Here is a 16417-nt window from a genome sequence, read left to right as displayed (position 1 = left end):
AGCTGGAGAATACAAACTTTACTCAGGAATATTTAGTACAGAAGTTTATGATATATCAGGTGCTATAGAAAACTCTATTGAAAAGACAGACAGGATCACTCTGACTTTCCTGCTCTTGGAAGGGGTTTGGAAGTTCCCCTTGCTTCTTAAGAAGTGCAAATTCCTGGAACAGCTCGTGGAGGAGAACTGGTTGAGATCAGCCCTACGTCATTATGAGTGGTGAGGTGTAACCAAGAAAGGCCAAGTGCAACAACTTGCTGCAGTCAGCTTCCTAGGTCTGAGATCTGCAGAGCCACAGAACACATTAAATATGGGAAGTGGCAAAACCCATTCTTGAAACCACCGAAAATTCAAGAGAGAGCTGAGGTCAAAGGGTCGGAGTGGGGCAGGGGACGTTCTTGCGCACAGGCTCCACTTCACTTCCCCTTGTCCTGGGAAAGTTGGCTGGTGGCTCCTGCCTGTCCTGGGAGGCTCTGGAGCCTGTCAGCACTTGGAGCAGGCAGGGGGGGGTTATCTGGTTGAAAATGTCCCTGCTCACTGCAGGGCAGCTGGACTAGATGACCTTTAAAGGTCTTTTCTAACCCAAACCATTCCCTGATTCTCAAGGCTCCGCCATGCCCTTATCCCCTGCAGCAGTCCTGGGTCACAGACATCTTTTATGAAAAATCCTTTTGCTAGGATCCTTTCTCCTGAGAAGCTGAGAGGCCTCAGAAACAAAATGTAAACAATGGTTATCTGCTGCTGTGGAATGCAACAGGTGCATCTGTGATTGGTCTCATGTGGTCGTTTTTAATTAATAGCCAATTGCAGTCCAGCTGTCTCAGACTCTCTGGTCAGTCACAAGATTTTACTACCATTCCATTCCATTCCATTCCATTCCATTCCAGCTTTCTGATGAAATCCTTTCTTCTATTCTTTTAGTATAGTTTTAATATATAATTTTCTTTTAACATTAATATATATCACAAAATAATAAATCAGCCTTCTGAAACATGGAGTCAAGATTCTCATCTCTTCCCATGTTGGAGTTGCCTGCAAATTCAGCATTCCTGCCTGTGGATGTTGAGCAAACAACAGGAATGTTGTTGCTCAATGTGAGACCCACACAGCTCTGCAGAAGGCTTGGAAAGAGTGTCCTGTCCCTCTGTCCGGCAGGCAGGTGACAGACAGAGTGCTGACCACCTGTGGGAGCATCCCTGGGTAGCAAATGCTCAAGCTAAACTTCTGGTTATGGTTCTGGACTCACACAACAGAAAAAGTTTGGTCTCATTGCAGACCTCATGACCATCTTTTATGATCACAGAGCTCAAGAAGGATTGTAAAGGCCCTTCCTGCACTCAGAGATGGAGACTGCACCAGGGTAGTTATAAAATCATAGAAATTCTGAGCTGGAATGGAACAACAATGATCATCAAAGTCTAACTCTTGGCCACAGGACACCCCTGAGAATCCCACCATGTGCTTGGGAGCATTGTCCAAACACTTCCTGATGTATTTAACACCAGTTGTCTTAAGAATATCTGTAGGGGGATAGAATATAAGAAAATAGTGTAGAAAGTAATCTTACCCCCAAGGAGCTGCAGCTGGGCCAATTATCAAAGATCAGGAACAGGCCTGACTTTAACAGGCCACAGCTGTAAGCAATGAGCAGGAGATGCTATAAAAGAGTGAGGTGGCTGGGTAAGAAGGGAACTGGAGTCAGTTGGGGGCTTTGTGAAGGAGAAAGAGTCAGTCCTGGGAGGAGCTGTCCATGAGAAACACCAAGAAGGTTTGGAACTTTTGTGATAGGAGACAGTACGAAACCCCTGCAATAAGATGACAACAAATATCCACATATCAGTCTTCCAGATTGCAATGCAAGATGTATTCTATTGCCATCTGTATGACAGATTACCTTTGTCAAGTGGGCAGTTTGCCTTATCTCTCTCTCTCTGAGTGCTCACAATCACTCCTCCCTTGGGAGGGGACATCTGCTGATAACAGACTATTGAATGTCACTGCATGACTGATAAGAACTACAGCATCCCATTGTGAGATGTGAGCCCAGAGGGAGGAGCCAAGCATTCCTACCTGGATATAATCTGGAGATTCTGGAACACCAGCACAGCTTCTCCACGGGATTGCCCAGAGGAACAGCAGCTGCCTCTTCTCCCACTGGATCTTCAGAGGAAGAGACTGCACCTTTCTACAGGATCCCTGCTCCAGCAGAACCAGCCCTGGCACTGCAGGAGGGCTGCAGTCACAATTCCAATGGGACTGCCACCAACACCCTGACCCACAGGGTGTCAGGTTTGGTTCTGACTCTGTCAGGGTTGTTCTAGTGTACTGCATTGTTTATTTTATTGTTTTATTTTTCCTTTCCTATTAAAGAACTGTTATTTCCTGCTCCCATATTTTTGCCTGAGAGCCCTTTAAATTAAAAATTATAGCAATTTGGAGGGGTGGGGAGGGTTTACGTTCTCAATTTCAGTCAGGGGAGGCTTCTGCCTTCCTTAGCAGACTCCTGTCTTTCCAAACCAAGACAATCAGCCATTCTCTACTTCTAGACCATCTCCCAGGGGCTTTCTCCATTGCAGCACTGGGAATGGACAAACCCTTCTGTAGGAGGGTGAAGTGCTGCTCCTGCAGCAGACAGAGCCCTACAACATGAGGTTGTACAACACACAGACATGGCAGCAGTGTCCTGCACAGCATAACACAGCTCCTGTTCACAAAATAACACTGCTCTCCGGTCCTGCCAGTGCTGAAAGCCTGGATTGCTGCAGGAACTCACTTCCCTGCCCTTTCAATCCCCCAGTGCCTGTGCTGAGCTCCTCCCCACAGAGCCACCTGCTCCCTCTCCAGGACATGGCAGGGATGGGGTTAAACCAACCTGCTCTGCTGCACTGCTGGGAGAATGAATAGGCACTATCAGAGATGCTTTCAACTTTATAAACAATGAGTATAAAGCAGGCAGCATTTAAATGGATCTTTTGAAGGTACATACTTTAATAGGCTCTTAAAGTCCTTTAACCAGCTGGAAGCCCTCCAGAGCACTTTTCTGCAGAGATTTTCAGATTTTTGTTTTCTTTGCATTTTGAAAGCTCTTGCATACATACAAATACACAATTTAACACCATTTGCCGAGGAGCAAAAATTCTTCTTCCCAGGGATTCCAGGAGGATGGATGTCAGAATAATTAATGCTGCAGGACAGTGTGGATTTACCTGTGTTTAGATCAGTTACCCTAACAAATGTCTCCATGTGGTGAGGGCTCTAGATCAATCCTGCTGCATTCCCATTGAACTAGGCTGTCCCTAGATAAGGGAAAGGCTGGACATGATGCAGTTCCTGCAGCTGGCTCTGGTCTCACCTTTTCATGCAGCTCAGCACAGTCTGGGTGCTGATTCACACCTTGGATCTGTTTTATTTCATGGGACAGTTGGCAGCCAAAAGCCTCTCCAGCCTTTTCCACCACATCACTGAGTGCTGCAATCCCATCAGAGCATCCCATCCAGTGGGAAAGAGGGAAATGCAGTCTTCAGTGTGTGCACTGTCACAAGGAACAGTTAACATAGGGTTACTCCTTCACCTCCACTGGAATTTGCACCAGAGCAATCCAAACTTTAATTCTGTTTTTTGGTTTAAATACTTTTCCCCACCCTCTTGTGTAATGTCAGCCAATCTTCTGGAGATGGCAGCATTTCTTACAGCTGCCCAATAATCCAATCCAGCCTCTTCTCTCAGTGTTTATTCCTTGCTCTAATCCTTGCACTCAGCATTCCTGGCTGCATGTTGAGCTGCTCATTTGGGATGCTCAGCATGGTGTGCCCATCTGCTTGGTACAAAGCACAGGAATATGTTTATACATATAAATATATATTTATACACATAAATAAAACACATTTGCAGAGAGGAAGGTGCAGACTTGGCTTCCACTTGAGCTCTGAGATCCCAAGACCTTTCCTCACACTCAGAGCAGACAGAGCCCATCACTCACTGATAAACTGAGGCACCATCAGCTCAGGTCTTGCAAGAGGAAATGGTTCTCCCTATCAGTGTCCAGCAGAATCTTGGAGAGAGACTGATTTTCTCAAGGCTAGAGAAAGATTTGTCTGAAGTTTTGTGGATTTAAAAAAAAAATAAAATCACCAGACCACAAACGAAACAAAAACTAGCCAAATCCATGAAAAGTAAATATTTTAGCAGTTGAAAAACAGAAAAAAAAAAATGTTTATATTTTAGGAAGTAATTTTTTTTTTCAGGATAAAGTGCAGCTAGACTGCAGATTTTTAGAAATCTCAGGCAAAGCTGAATGCATTTTGGGCTGATTTTCCTCAGGCTGGACGATGGGGAGACAATGACAATATGTGTATTGAATATGGCAATCATCTTTTACTTAAAAAACCCCCACTTCTGAGCTATCCTCCTCTTTTCCTGGCCAATTCCTTCCCCCAGTTCACACCACATGGGCTGACATCACCTAGAAGTGTCTTACAAAAACTTCACATGTTTGATGTTTTAATTACAGCTGCTCACACCTCCTCTGGCACAACCTTGTAGAAATCCCAAAGCTCTGCTGAGGCGTTGCTATTTCTGCTAAACCACGTTGAAATTTTGGCCAGGATCCAACAAGACCTTGCCAGCTTTCCTGCCTGTTGGTTGCAAGAGGCAAAATCCTCAGAGCTTTCCTAAAATTTCCCATCAGCTGCTTCAAACTTGGCCTTGAATCAGATTTTTTTCCGAGCACAAAGTACTCAGAATGCTACAAGGATGGACAGATATTTCCAAGAAAAAGCAGGAGGATGGAGCTGGGGATGTTCAGGAGGTCCCTGGCGCCACCAGGCAGAGGAGCTGAGCATCCAAAGGGTCTAAAATGCCCCCGTGCCAACCCCATGCTCTGATTCAGGGCAAAGAAATCAGCCCTGCCCCTCAAGAGCCAGTCGGAGAGAAGAAAACTGAAATCATGCTTGGAAAAAAAAAATAATTTCAGGAATTTAAGTAATCTCTGAAGAGATATTTTACTGAGAAATCTGAAAATACCCATGGAAAACAAAGAATTTTCAAACTACGGCCACACTTCTTTTACAATTCTTTTCTCCTTCTTGCCAGTGTTAAGAGATTTTTCAGTCAGTATTAAGCACACAAGGGCAACAGAGGATGAGAAAAATGCTCACCACCAGAAAAAAACATGTAATACAACACTAAAGCAGAAAATAAACATTTCTGTAATATTTTCTTTTAAATTGTAGTAACCATTACTTCTCTTTTGGGTTGAGATAATCTTCTCTGATGCTATTTTGTGCTGCAAGTCAAAATGCCTCAAGATTTAATTTGCATTTAGGTAAAGGGTGTTAATAAAACTTGGTCAATGAGGTAAAGAAACAGAAATAAAAGTGACTTTCAAAAAGGGGAAGCCTATTTTTATGGCAGAAGATCAGTGAAATGCAAAAAAGAATAAAACATAAGCTCTGGGATGCCTAGTCACTCTTTTGGCATTACTGAATTTGGGATTTCACAGAATTATAAACATATTTTTCCTCCTCTTTAACATAACAGCATCTCTTTAAATCTAATACAGCAGAACAGCAGAATAGCTCTTTGAGCTTATTGTTAAAATTCAGAGTATGTAATTATGCCAGCTGAATATCTGGATACAAAGATGACTGCGGTAAAATAAAACAGAAAAATTCAAAAAGAGATTGGACAATAAAAAAAAAAAACCCAAACACTGTGGGCTTGTATTTATTCTCATGCAATAAAACAAGAAAAGTATTCTGAGTTTTGAAAGCACTGATTATACAGACTCCAAAAACCTGTCTGAAGAACCATCCAGATTTATATAATTGAGCAGTCACTCATTACCTGGCTGGAGGTGAGGAAGAAACTCATCCCAGAGCTCAGAGAGCTGCCAACAGATTAAAGGAAATTTCCCCCCTCTGGAAACATGTGGACTATTGAGGTCCTTGCTTTGGTGCAGGAATATTCCTGTTTTTGCTGTCCTTTGCAGAGACACAGCACCTGGAGCAGCTCAGGAAGCCAAAGCATGAGGAATTCAGAAAGGCATTGGCACATGTGTTTCTGTTTGAAACTACTTATCTATCCAGTGAAACTCCAAGAAACAAAAAAATGTCATATTTTCAATATTAAAATCCATAGAGGGACTCTACACAGAGGTGCTGTGGCTTCTGCCCATGGCAGTGGGATGGGAATAGGTGATTTTAAAGGTCCCTTCCAACCCAAACTACTCCATGATCCTAAAATTATTGCCATAAAAGACATTCTGACAGCCACAGTGCTTTGAGCCCTGGAGGACCATCCAAGGTTGTCACAGCTCCCAGCTCTGGGTGACTTTCCTGCCCTGAGTGATCCCTGCTGGCTTGCAAAGGTCAGGGGAGAAAATACAGGGGAGAAAATCAACCAGAGCCCAGAGCAGCTTCGGCCTGGGCAGCCCCACCCCAGCTCCTCTCTCTCTGTGGAGCCAAGATGGGGAGATCACACAGATTTAAAGAGGCAGGGATGGCTTGGGATGAGATTGGATGAGAATTCTTTGTCCATGACAGGAGGGCAATTCTGTGCTGCTGCCCTGAAGCGCTGAAAAAAAACCATCTGGCTTTTTGAGCCTGGCACCCATGAATCTTTCAGGCACTCATTGCTTTTCCATCCTTCAGTTTTTCCCCTTAAACAGTCAGTAAATCCCACCTGGATCCTGACACGACTCCATTTGGCCTCCCCTCTTTTTGCTGTGGTCTCATGAGGGAAGGGGACACTTGCATGCCTGCGCTGCCTGAATCCAGAACTGCACACTGTCCCTGCTGCACCATCCTGACCCTGACCTACTGTCACAGAAATGTTTTATGAAAAATCCTTTCCTTAGGATTTTACCTCCTGAGAAGCTGGGAGGCCTCAGGAACAAAATGTAAACAATGATTATCTGCTGCTGTGGAATGCAACAGGTGCATCTGGGATTGGTCTCATGTGGTTGTTTCTAATTAATGGCCAATCACAGCCCAGTGGTCCGGACTTTCTTGGTCAGTCACAAGCCTTTGTCATCATTCTTTTTCTATTCTTAGCTAGCCTTCTGATGAAATCTTTTCTTCTGTTCTTTTAGTATAGTTTTAATATAATATATATCACAAAATATTAAATCAGCCTTCTGAAACACGGAGTTTTTTAGTATAGTTTTAATATAATATATTCTTTCAGTATAGTTCTAGTATATTACTATTCTTTTGGTATAGTTTTATACTAATGTGTATATATATAGTATATATATATATACTAGCATAAAAGTATATAGTAGTGTATATAAATAATATATATAATATATTTAATATATATAGTACTAGTATATAGTATATAGTATATAGTATATAAATATACTAGTATATATATAATATATATATATATATATAGTATATAACTATTCTTTTAGTATAGTTTTAATATAATATATATAATAAAATAATAAATCAGCCTTCTGAAACATTATCATCTCTTCCCTCATCCTAAGACTTTTATGAACACCATCACAACCTCCAGCTCCCAGACCAGGCTGGCGCACAGACAGCATGGTTCTGCTGCTGGCTTCAGTCAGCATCCCTCTGGAGATACAGGCAGCAATCCCTCGAGTAAAATCTCCCTCATAGAGCTGTGACTGCTGTCAATTTTTTATCTCTTCAATTAAATCTTCATCTTCTTTGCTTTTGGAGTTGTGGCATTTATATTTTCCTCTGAAAACCAGCCCTCCTCAAGTAGGGAGTTAAAAGGATTCATTCCCAGCACACATTATCCCCACTGTCAGTCCCAAAGGGGTTAAACATGAATGCCTGGGCTCAATGCCACATCACCTACAGCAGTTCCCAGATGTTCTCTGTTATAAATTTAACCTGTCTTTAAAGAGGTGCCACATCCACAGATGACTGGGATGTGCCACAGAGGTTGTATTTGTTTCTCCTGACCCTGCCGAAGAACCTCCCACTGGTCAGGTCCTAACCTTACACTGAGCAAGGCCTTGTGCCACCAAACCCTGGGGCTGAGCAGGGACTGGGGGCATCCAAACAAACCCCTGAGCAAGCAGCCATGAGACACTGCTGCTCTGAAATTGAGCTAAGAGATATCAATCACCTCTCAGGAATGGTTTGAGTAGGTTGCACAAACCCTCAAACTTCCATGGTTTCTTTCTATGCCTTGTGTGTGCCTTGGTGTTAAGGCTATTGGTTGTGGCTCTGGGAAGCTGAGCAGTGTTGGCATGTAGGATCATGGAAATAAGTGTATTACTTAAATATCACTTCAGTTTTAGTTTGGAGTCACAAGTATCCCTTCAGGTTTGGTTTGCAGTCACAAGTGATATTTCAGGAGCTCTGCAGAACCATCAGTGTCTGCTGCCATTTAACAGCAACTGGGGGCAAAGAAGTGAATGACAGCATGTTTATCCTGCAAAACCAGGGTTTCTTGAGTTGGCTTTGATCCAGGCTAGCTGCAGAACAATGCTCCATGGTCCAAGAGGTTCAGATAACTCCATGAGGAGTCAGTGTCATCCTTACCCTGGCTGTGGCCTTGGCACATCCTTGGCCCAGGGTACCAGATGCAGATTTTAACAGCAGATTTTACCTCAAAGACTCTTGGATGCCATAATCCTCAAATACACCATCCCATCCCCAGACTGATGTGGGGAAAGTAGATTAAATTTCTGGCGCTATTTTCTGAGGGCTTAATCTGAAGATCCCTCCCCTGAGCACCACTTCATGTCCCAGGTGGACCCCAGCAGGCTGAAGCCCTTCACCAAACACCTGTATTTCAGTAAAGCATTCTCAGCCTGTGGAAGAAGGTGGCAGATGCTTGTCTCACCTTGGTCTGGAACGTGCAGAAGACATGAGTGAGGAATGGGTGCTCCCAAGCCAAGGAGAGGACTCTCTTCTCCACCATCGTGCACTCAACATCATCATCCATCAGCACCACGTCCTTCTTCAGGGCTTTCACAGCAAAATACTGGTCTGTGCTCTTCAGCTCAGCCAGGAACACCTGGAATGGAAACAGATGCTCAGAAAGAGGGATTGTCTTCTCTCAGAACAGCCATGTGAGGGTGGGAGCTGAGCTTCTGGGAATTCACACCTTAAAAACCTTGATGCTTAAGGCCCCATTCTGCCATTAGGGACTTTGAGTTTGCTCCCCAAACCCAGAATAGTTTTATGAAGTTGAGCCCTGGAGAAGGATGTGAATGCCTGGATGGAAAGGACATGCCAGAGAGCCAAACACCTCTGATAACAGAAACCATCCTCATGCAAATGCTCCTCAGATACATTTCCTGTTTTCTGACTTCAAATAATAAAACACAGAATATTGCTGTGTCAGCATTTGAAATGCAAATACCCTGCACCAGCTCTTCAGCAGGTGGAAAATGATGTCCACCAGTAGCTGGACTGGTTTTATATCAGATATCTTTCTCTCCTTCCTCTCAGTTTTCAGGTCTGAACACACAGGCTGGGTCGCCCATGCTTTTGCAGGAGTTCTTCTCTGAGAATGGGAAAACACCTCCCAGAGGAGTTACAACCTCCGTCTATTTTTATAGGCAGGGAAAATGAAACCCAGAGCAGCAGAGAAGGGTTTCTAGAGACCACAGAGAGAAGAAGTCTCTCCTGGAAGGCAGTGACAGTCCTGATCTTCACCCTAACAGCCTGCTGACCCTGTTTCTATAGACTGAATAAATGTGTAAGATTTATTTAAAGACCTCTTCAAAGAGGTCTTTGAAGTTCTCTGCCAGACACTATTTACTGAGTAAGCTCAGACACGTTTTAGCCCTGACAAAAGTTTTATTTACCCTTTTGGCTACTGCTGCATTTCACTTTGTAGCACCAGACAGAGAGTAGAGCCTCCCTCTGTCTCTGCACTGAATGACCAGAAATGCTCACAGTGCTGATGCTGCAGGCTCCCTTTTTACCCTCATGTTTGTGCTGGGCACTGCTCTCCTGGGGGAGCTGGGGAATGAATGTGCTGCCTGTGTGACCTGTGCTGTGGCTCCCAAGGAGCAGGGAGGCAATGCCAGAGCACATCCAGAGGGGGTGGTGGGAGATCTCCTCATGGATCTGCCCCTCAGCCCCCCAGGATCACACAGGCACTGAGATGTGACACCCTGTCCCCTCTACGGGGAAGTGAATCTCTCTCCAAGCAAATGAGGGCACCAGGATGACACCAGCACAGGAAACTCGTGGGTGAGCTTTTGTTGAAGAAAGGCACAAAATGGCCCATCCTCTCCACACCCACAGAGAGATGTGCACTTCAGAGAGATGCAGAAGCCTGCAGAGTCCATGTCAGCATGAGGGCTAAAACAAGGTACAGAATGTGCTTCAATGGAGGCACTCAGGACTTGAAGAGATGAACACCTCTCACCTCTCATGAGATCTCTTTTGAAGAATGGTTTAGATAAGAAGACCTCCAGAGATCTTTTCCTTCCAATAAAAATGTTTCCATTATATTCATATTCTTGATTGCAGGTTAGTCTGGAATATTGGTTTGGGGTACTCTGGTTTAGCTGTGAAATGCTTCAGCTCTGGCTCCCATGCAAACTGTGGACATGACAAGTGGACACAACACTTTCTAGTGGAAAATTTCCCTGTGCATTGAGCTGGAAATAGATGGTCTTTAAGGCCCCTTTCAGCCCAAACCATTCTATGATTCTGTTACTTTCTAGTATGAAAGGCCAACACAGGAAATATTTCACCAGGGGAGGAACTGGCTGCCGCAATTGCTCCAGATCATTTAGCAGACAAAAAGCAGCCCTTTGTCAAGGCACAGTTTCCCCCTTGGAAAGAAGTGGGATGTGGGCAATGTGATCCATATTCCTTCTCCTTATTGGCTGTGAAAACACAATGGGGATCCCTCTGAAATTGCTTCTCTCAGCTCTGTGCTGGCACTGAGTAACCCGAGTCCCCTGCAATGGGGAAGAACAATCCACAATTCACCAGGATTAAAGAATCCACTGAAAACAGGTGGTTCTTGTTTCAAAAGCACAAATCCTTGGCTGCTGCAAAATTTGCTTTGGGCTGCAGCACGGATCAGAGCTGGAAAGAGCATTTACTGCTCCCAGCTGGGACCTGCTGCTCTGAGAGCAGAGCTGATCCACACCCAGCTCCTCAGCTCATGCTTCCACCTCCCTGTGAGGAGGGAGAGCACAGAGCCCTCTCCCACCAGCTCTCTGGGGATATCCTGGTGTGACAGTGTTCACAGGGGTTCTTGGGTGAGGGAAGGGATGAGAATGTCGACTCTGTGTTCAGAAGGCTGATTTATTATTTTATGATATATATATAACATTATAACTACACTAAAAAGAAATAGAAGGAAAGGTTTCTTCAGAAGCTAGCTAAGCTAAGAATAGAAAAGAATGAATGATAACAAAAGGCAGCTCTCTCGGACTCTGTCTGAGATAGCTCGGTCCTTGATTGGCCATTAATTATAAACATCTAAGATGGGCCAATCACAGATGGACTTGTTGCATTCTACAGCAGCAGATAATCATTGTTTACATTTTGTTGCTGAAACTTCTCAGCTTCTGCAGGAAAAATCCTAAGAAAGGATTTTCACAAAAAGATGTCTGCGACATCCTGGATCCATCAACCTGAACAAAAGGGGAAATTGAAACCCTGCCTGGGGCATCCCTGTCCTGTCATGAGAGAGCAGCTAATGGGACAGGGAGAAGGACAAGGTGAGGAGAAGAGGGAGTTCAGGATTCAGCCATGCCAGAGCAAGGACTCTTTGAAGATTTGGAGATTTATCAGCCATTGTGTGGCAGCAGGACCAGGGCAGTGACCTGTACTGGGCACTGGTGAGGCCACACCTCAAATCCTGTATTCAGCTTTGGGTCCATCACTACAGGGACGGCACTGAGGGGCTGGAGCGTGTCAAGAGAAGGGAATGGAGCTGGGGAAGGGGCTGAAACACCAGAAGGAGCTGGGAAGGGGCTCAGCCTGGAGAAAAGGAGGCTCAGGGGGGACCTTGTGCACAACTGCTGACAGGAGAGGACAGACGGGGGGAGTCAGGCTCTGCTCCAGGGAACAGGGACAGGACAAGAGGAAATGGCCTCAAGTTGTTCCAGGGGAGGTCGAGATGGGATATTACAAAAAATTTCTTCACTGGAAGAGTGGTCAGGCATTAAAGGGGCTGCCCAAGGAAGTGGTGGAGTCACCATCCCTGTGAGTGCTCAAAAAACATGTGGATGTGGCACCTGGGGACACAGTTAATGGTGGACTTGGCAGTGCTGGGTTAGCAGTTGGATGGAAAAACCTTGGAGGTCTTTTCCCACCTAAATGATTCCATTCATTCCAACCAAATGATTCCATTCCATGTTTTTCCCTAAGTGTCCCTTCAAACCAGATTTATTTAGTGCCACACAAAGCAACATGCAAATGCCCACAGTGGTGTCCCAGTCCCAGTTCTTACCTTGCCAAAACTGCCTTTCCCCAGCATCTTGTGCAGGACAAAATCTTCAATGGTCAGTTTTAGCTGCACTTGGTGCTCCTGCTGCTCCTGGGACTGCTCTCCCAAGTCTGACTCTATGAGGGATTCTCCTTTCACTGTGCCCTCCACTGGAGTCTCCCAGGAGATGCCTTGTGGCTCTGCAACACACATCAAAGCACCCAAATAAACCCCTGAACAGGAGCAGAAAATCCCCAGAACACTCACAGGTATTCTGCTTAGAGGTTTAAAAGGGTATTTTAGACAAATGGAAGTGTGGTGGCCATCTCTGAGTAGATTGGCTCTGCTCCCACACTGCTTTCTCTCCAGAGGAAACTTTACTCCAGTGGAAGCTGCATCTTCTTCAGTAGCTTTTTTTAAAATTTACAAACCACTTTACAAACTCCTTCATCTGTCTTTCTGTTTTATAGCACCAAATCCTTAATTTCTGGCCACTTGTCTTCTCCAGTCCTTCTTGCTGCTTGCCATTATGATGCAATTTCATTTTTCAAGGTGTTTTCAAAACCCTAGGCAAAGCTAGGTGAAAAGTTGGGATGGCATTTTCACACTGTGCTCCTGTTCTGGGTGTGAAGCATTCCAGATCAACCACTCCAGCCAGCCTGGAGTGGAATCACTCTGAGTTTTTTCAATACTCCACTAACCTGGATTTATAAGAACTTGTAAGAGATTTTGCCCCTCACTGGATTTATCCCGTTGCTGTAACTGCTCTAAAACACTGAACACTACTCAGCAAACTCACCCACATGTGAAACAGATGTGAAACCACCTGAGGCTTCACTGTTTCACATCAGCACAGCCAGTTCTACTTGCACAGAACACAAATAAACACAGATGGGGACATCATTTATTCCTCCTTGGGGTCCAAAGGGCACAGTCTCCCATTCACCCTCCTAAACATCTGTCCTTGTATGATGGAGGGCTGTGACACCTAGAGCAGCTCCTGGGTGAGTGAAGTGGAGGCCTACCAGTGGTTTTCAAAGCTACTGGAATTCAACCTCCATCCAAAAATGTGAAATCAGAAAGAAAATTTGCCATGGTGATCAGAAGGATTCCAAATATCCTGTTTAGAGCTTGGCAATAAATTCCCCACTCATGTCACCCCCAACTCACCAGCTACCAACTAAACAACAGCAAAGCTCTGCCTTGTATCACCAGGAGGAATTACCTTTTTTCCCTGATCCTGGCAAGGCCTGAAGTGGTGTCACATCCTTCGCAGGAACAGGGAAGCCAATTTCCAGAGGTCCATCCCTGGAGATCTGCTCACTGTCACGCTGGCAGCGAGCCTGGGGCACAGAAACCAGCAAATTTTTAAGCCAAAATCACGTGCCAAGCGTATGAACAACACCGTGACTTCTTGAGTGGGACTCACAAAAGCCAAAATCTAGAAGAGCATCTAAAGATACTTAAACTATTTACCTGCTGAGTGCTCTCTATCATTGCCAGAGCTTCAGCCATCAGTTTCTGGTTCACTCCACAAAGATTTGCTACTTTGGCCTGGCACTTGTGGTGGACGTTCATGCCACAGGCTGAAAGAGAGAACACGAGGACAATGAAGGGTTGGGCAGGAGCAGGTGTTGGCCAGGGACAGAGATCAGCCACCTAAAGAGCTCCTGAGATGGCACTCAGGGAGTTTTTTGTTTCCCTATGGAGACTATTTTTGTATTTTCTCCTGGCTAGAAGTTGCATTTCCACATCCATCAGCCTCTGCAGGTACAGGCTACTAAAATTACAAGGCACCATCTCAGAGATAAACTGTTATCACAGAAGAGGATCCTGCCATTGGTTTGGAATGATGAAGACAGTGGAATGTCTTCGGTCTGACAATGGAAATAGAGCTTGCCAGTTCATACTGGGGGTGACTTGGGGAGATGAACAGTGCCAGTGTGATGTTCTTTGTCCCTTTGGGAAGCAACTCATCATCCTGCTGGATCAAACATCTCTCAGCTCATGGACAGCTGTCCTCATTCTTGAAGAACAATCCTCCTTGAAGGACAGTCCTGTAGACCACTCCTTCACCCTCCTGGGTGCTGTCAGATCCAAGGACATTGCTCTGGCTGCCCTGGGTGATTCCAGACCCTGGCAGGGGGCTCAGAGACCTTGGCACGGAGTCACAAACGCCTGTGCCTTTGATTTTAGCCCATGGAAACAATTCCCAACTTTGTGTGAGAAGGTACAAGCCACAAGGGTTTGAGTAGAATGCTAATTAATTTGTAACAGGGTGAAAAACTAGAATTTTGGGGATTTAGAATGGGGGTTCAAGAGGCAAGATGGAGGAATCTGGGTGTGTCCTGTCCTTCTTCTTCTCCTTCTTGTCCTCCATCTTCTGCTGTGATGGTGACACTTCTGGATTGGTTTAGAGCAGAGACAGACTGTCTGACATAGGTGATAGGTATTGGGAAATTATTGTAAATAAAGTACAGGTAGTTGTCAGTATAAAAAGCCAACACCACCCCAAGGGCAGGGACTGTGCCACAACCCAATCTGCTGGACAGATCTCAGTGGGTCAGAGAAAGAATGTCATAGATAAGAGAAAATAAACAGAAAGAAAAAAAAAAAAAGCAGAACCGAGGAATCTCGACTTTTCCTTTGGTCATGAGGCTGGGAAAAAAGACTTTTAATACCTCGGGGGTCATCTCAAGCACAGAAACCCTCCTGGGTGCCGCAGCATAGTGATTTTACAGAGAAGGGCGATAAATGCGGTTTGGATTTTCAGACTGCCACCCTCCAAAGACAACGACCCCTCCCACGCCCAGCTGGTGCCACCCTGGCCAGGACTCACCGTCACACTTGAGCCCCTGCCGTGCCAGCCCCCAGAGCAGGGTGCCACAGTGCTCACAGAACGTGGGGCTCTTGTAGTTGTACACTTTGAAGCGGTGGGGCATGTCGATCTTGAACCTCTCCTTGTGGAACTGCAAGACAAAAGCCAGGCTGAAAATCCACTCCTCATTTCCACCTCGGCGCCGTGGGGAAAAACAAACCTGTACCACAGAAGTTGCTTTCTCTACTGCTCTTTTATTCTTGGGTATGACTGCCGAGCAGAAATTGTTTATCAGGCACACAAACCCAAATTTTGATACATAGTGACTGCAGTTCAGAGGGAATTGGGTCATTTCATCCCTGGCCTTGACCAAAAAACAGCTTGTGCCTCATTAACATACCCAGGCTCCGCTAATTCTCAGTGGGAAAACATTGGTACTTTTAAAAATCATTCACCTCATCCTGCAACGGATGCCTACATTTGTTGTCATGAATCAGTCCTTGGAAGAGCCTGTTGGAATTCTTTTAGTGTGAAAAGTGGTGACAAAGTTGGTTACATCTACCCTGGAGATGTCAGAAGAGAAGGGAGAGCAATCTCATCTATAAAATTGTAGAAGGAGAACAGGAGCCAGGGTGGGACTGAGAGTAAACAGACATTGTAGGACACAAGGTAAAGGGAATAGTCCTATCAGGAGTTTAAGATCTGTTTTTGCCTACCAAAAAGAAAATTTTAGAATAAACTGACATGAGAAAAATAAAAGCAAATAACAGCAGAGATATCAGATCTCCCACTGACTGTTTCAAACAACATGCAAGCACAGATTTGTTCAGGCACAAAACTGAAAATTCAGCCTGGTGTCCAGCTTAACATTGGATAGTGAAGTAAATCTCCAGTAAATCTTCCCCTCATGTCCATGACTTCCCTCTGAGTTATACTTTATGCATTAGAAAAATGTCAGTTCTGACTCAGCAACTGCTTATTCTGCAGCTGCATTTGAGTAAATCTTAAGTAGGAGGTAATGAAATCACTGGGAACATAAAAAGCAAAGGGCACAGATGAGGTCACAGAGTCCTTAGCTCAGCAGGTCCTTTTGCTTCATCACAAGTTGCTTTGCAGTGGTGTAGGAGAGATCTGAGTGGCACTCATGATTTTTTAAAGGGAATTATAATAATAAAATAAAATAAAATAAAATAAAATAAAATAAAACAA

At 44.8% G+C, this 16417-nt stretch overlaps 1 protein-coding gene across 1 annotated transcript in view; it reads right to left on the bottom strand.

Moving 5' to 3' along the window:
- Window positions 1-16417, bottom strand: part of PRKCQ (protein kinase C theta) — a 38225-nt gene that overhangs the window by 11955 nt on the left and 9853 nt on the right. Inside the window, exons 8-12 of the mRNA XM_054292410.1 lie at window positions 15230-15359; window positions 13867-13976; window positions 13616-13733; window positions 12415-12590; window positions 8830-9003 (exon numbers count right to left, since the gene is read on the bottom strand). Of these exons, the coding sequence (XP_054148385.1) occupies window positions 8830-9003; window positions 12415-12590; window positions 13616-13733; window positions 13867-13976; window positions 15230-15359 (708 nt within the window). The remainder of the gene's footprint in view (window positions 1-8829; window positions 9004-12414; window positions 12591-13615; window positions 13734-13866; window positions 13977-15229; window positions 15360-16417) is intronic.

The sequence above is a fragment of the Melozone crissalis genome, unplaced genomic scaffold, assembly GCF_028551555.1.
Source record: "Melozone crissalis strain CALT ecotype California unplaced genomic scaffold, PUWL_Pcris_2 ptg000110l_1, whole genome shotgun sequence".
Classification (NCBI taxonomy): domain Eukaryota; kingdom Metazoa; phylum Chordata; class Aves; order Passeriformes; family Passerellidae; genus Melozone; species Melozone crissalis.
This window is presented reverse-complemented; position numbering and strand designations above follow the sequence as displayed.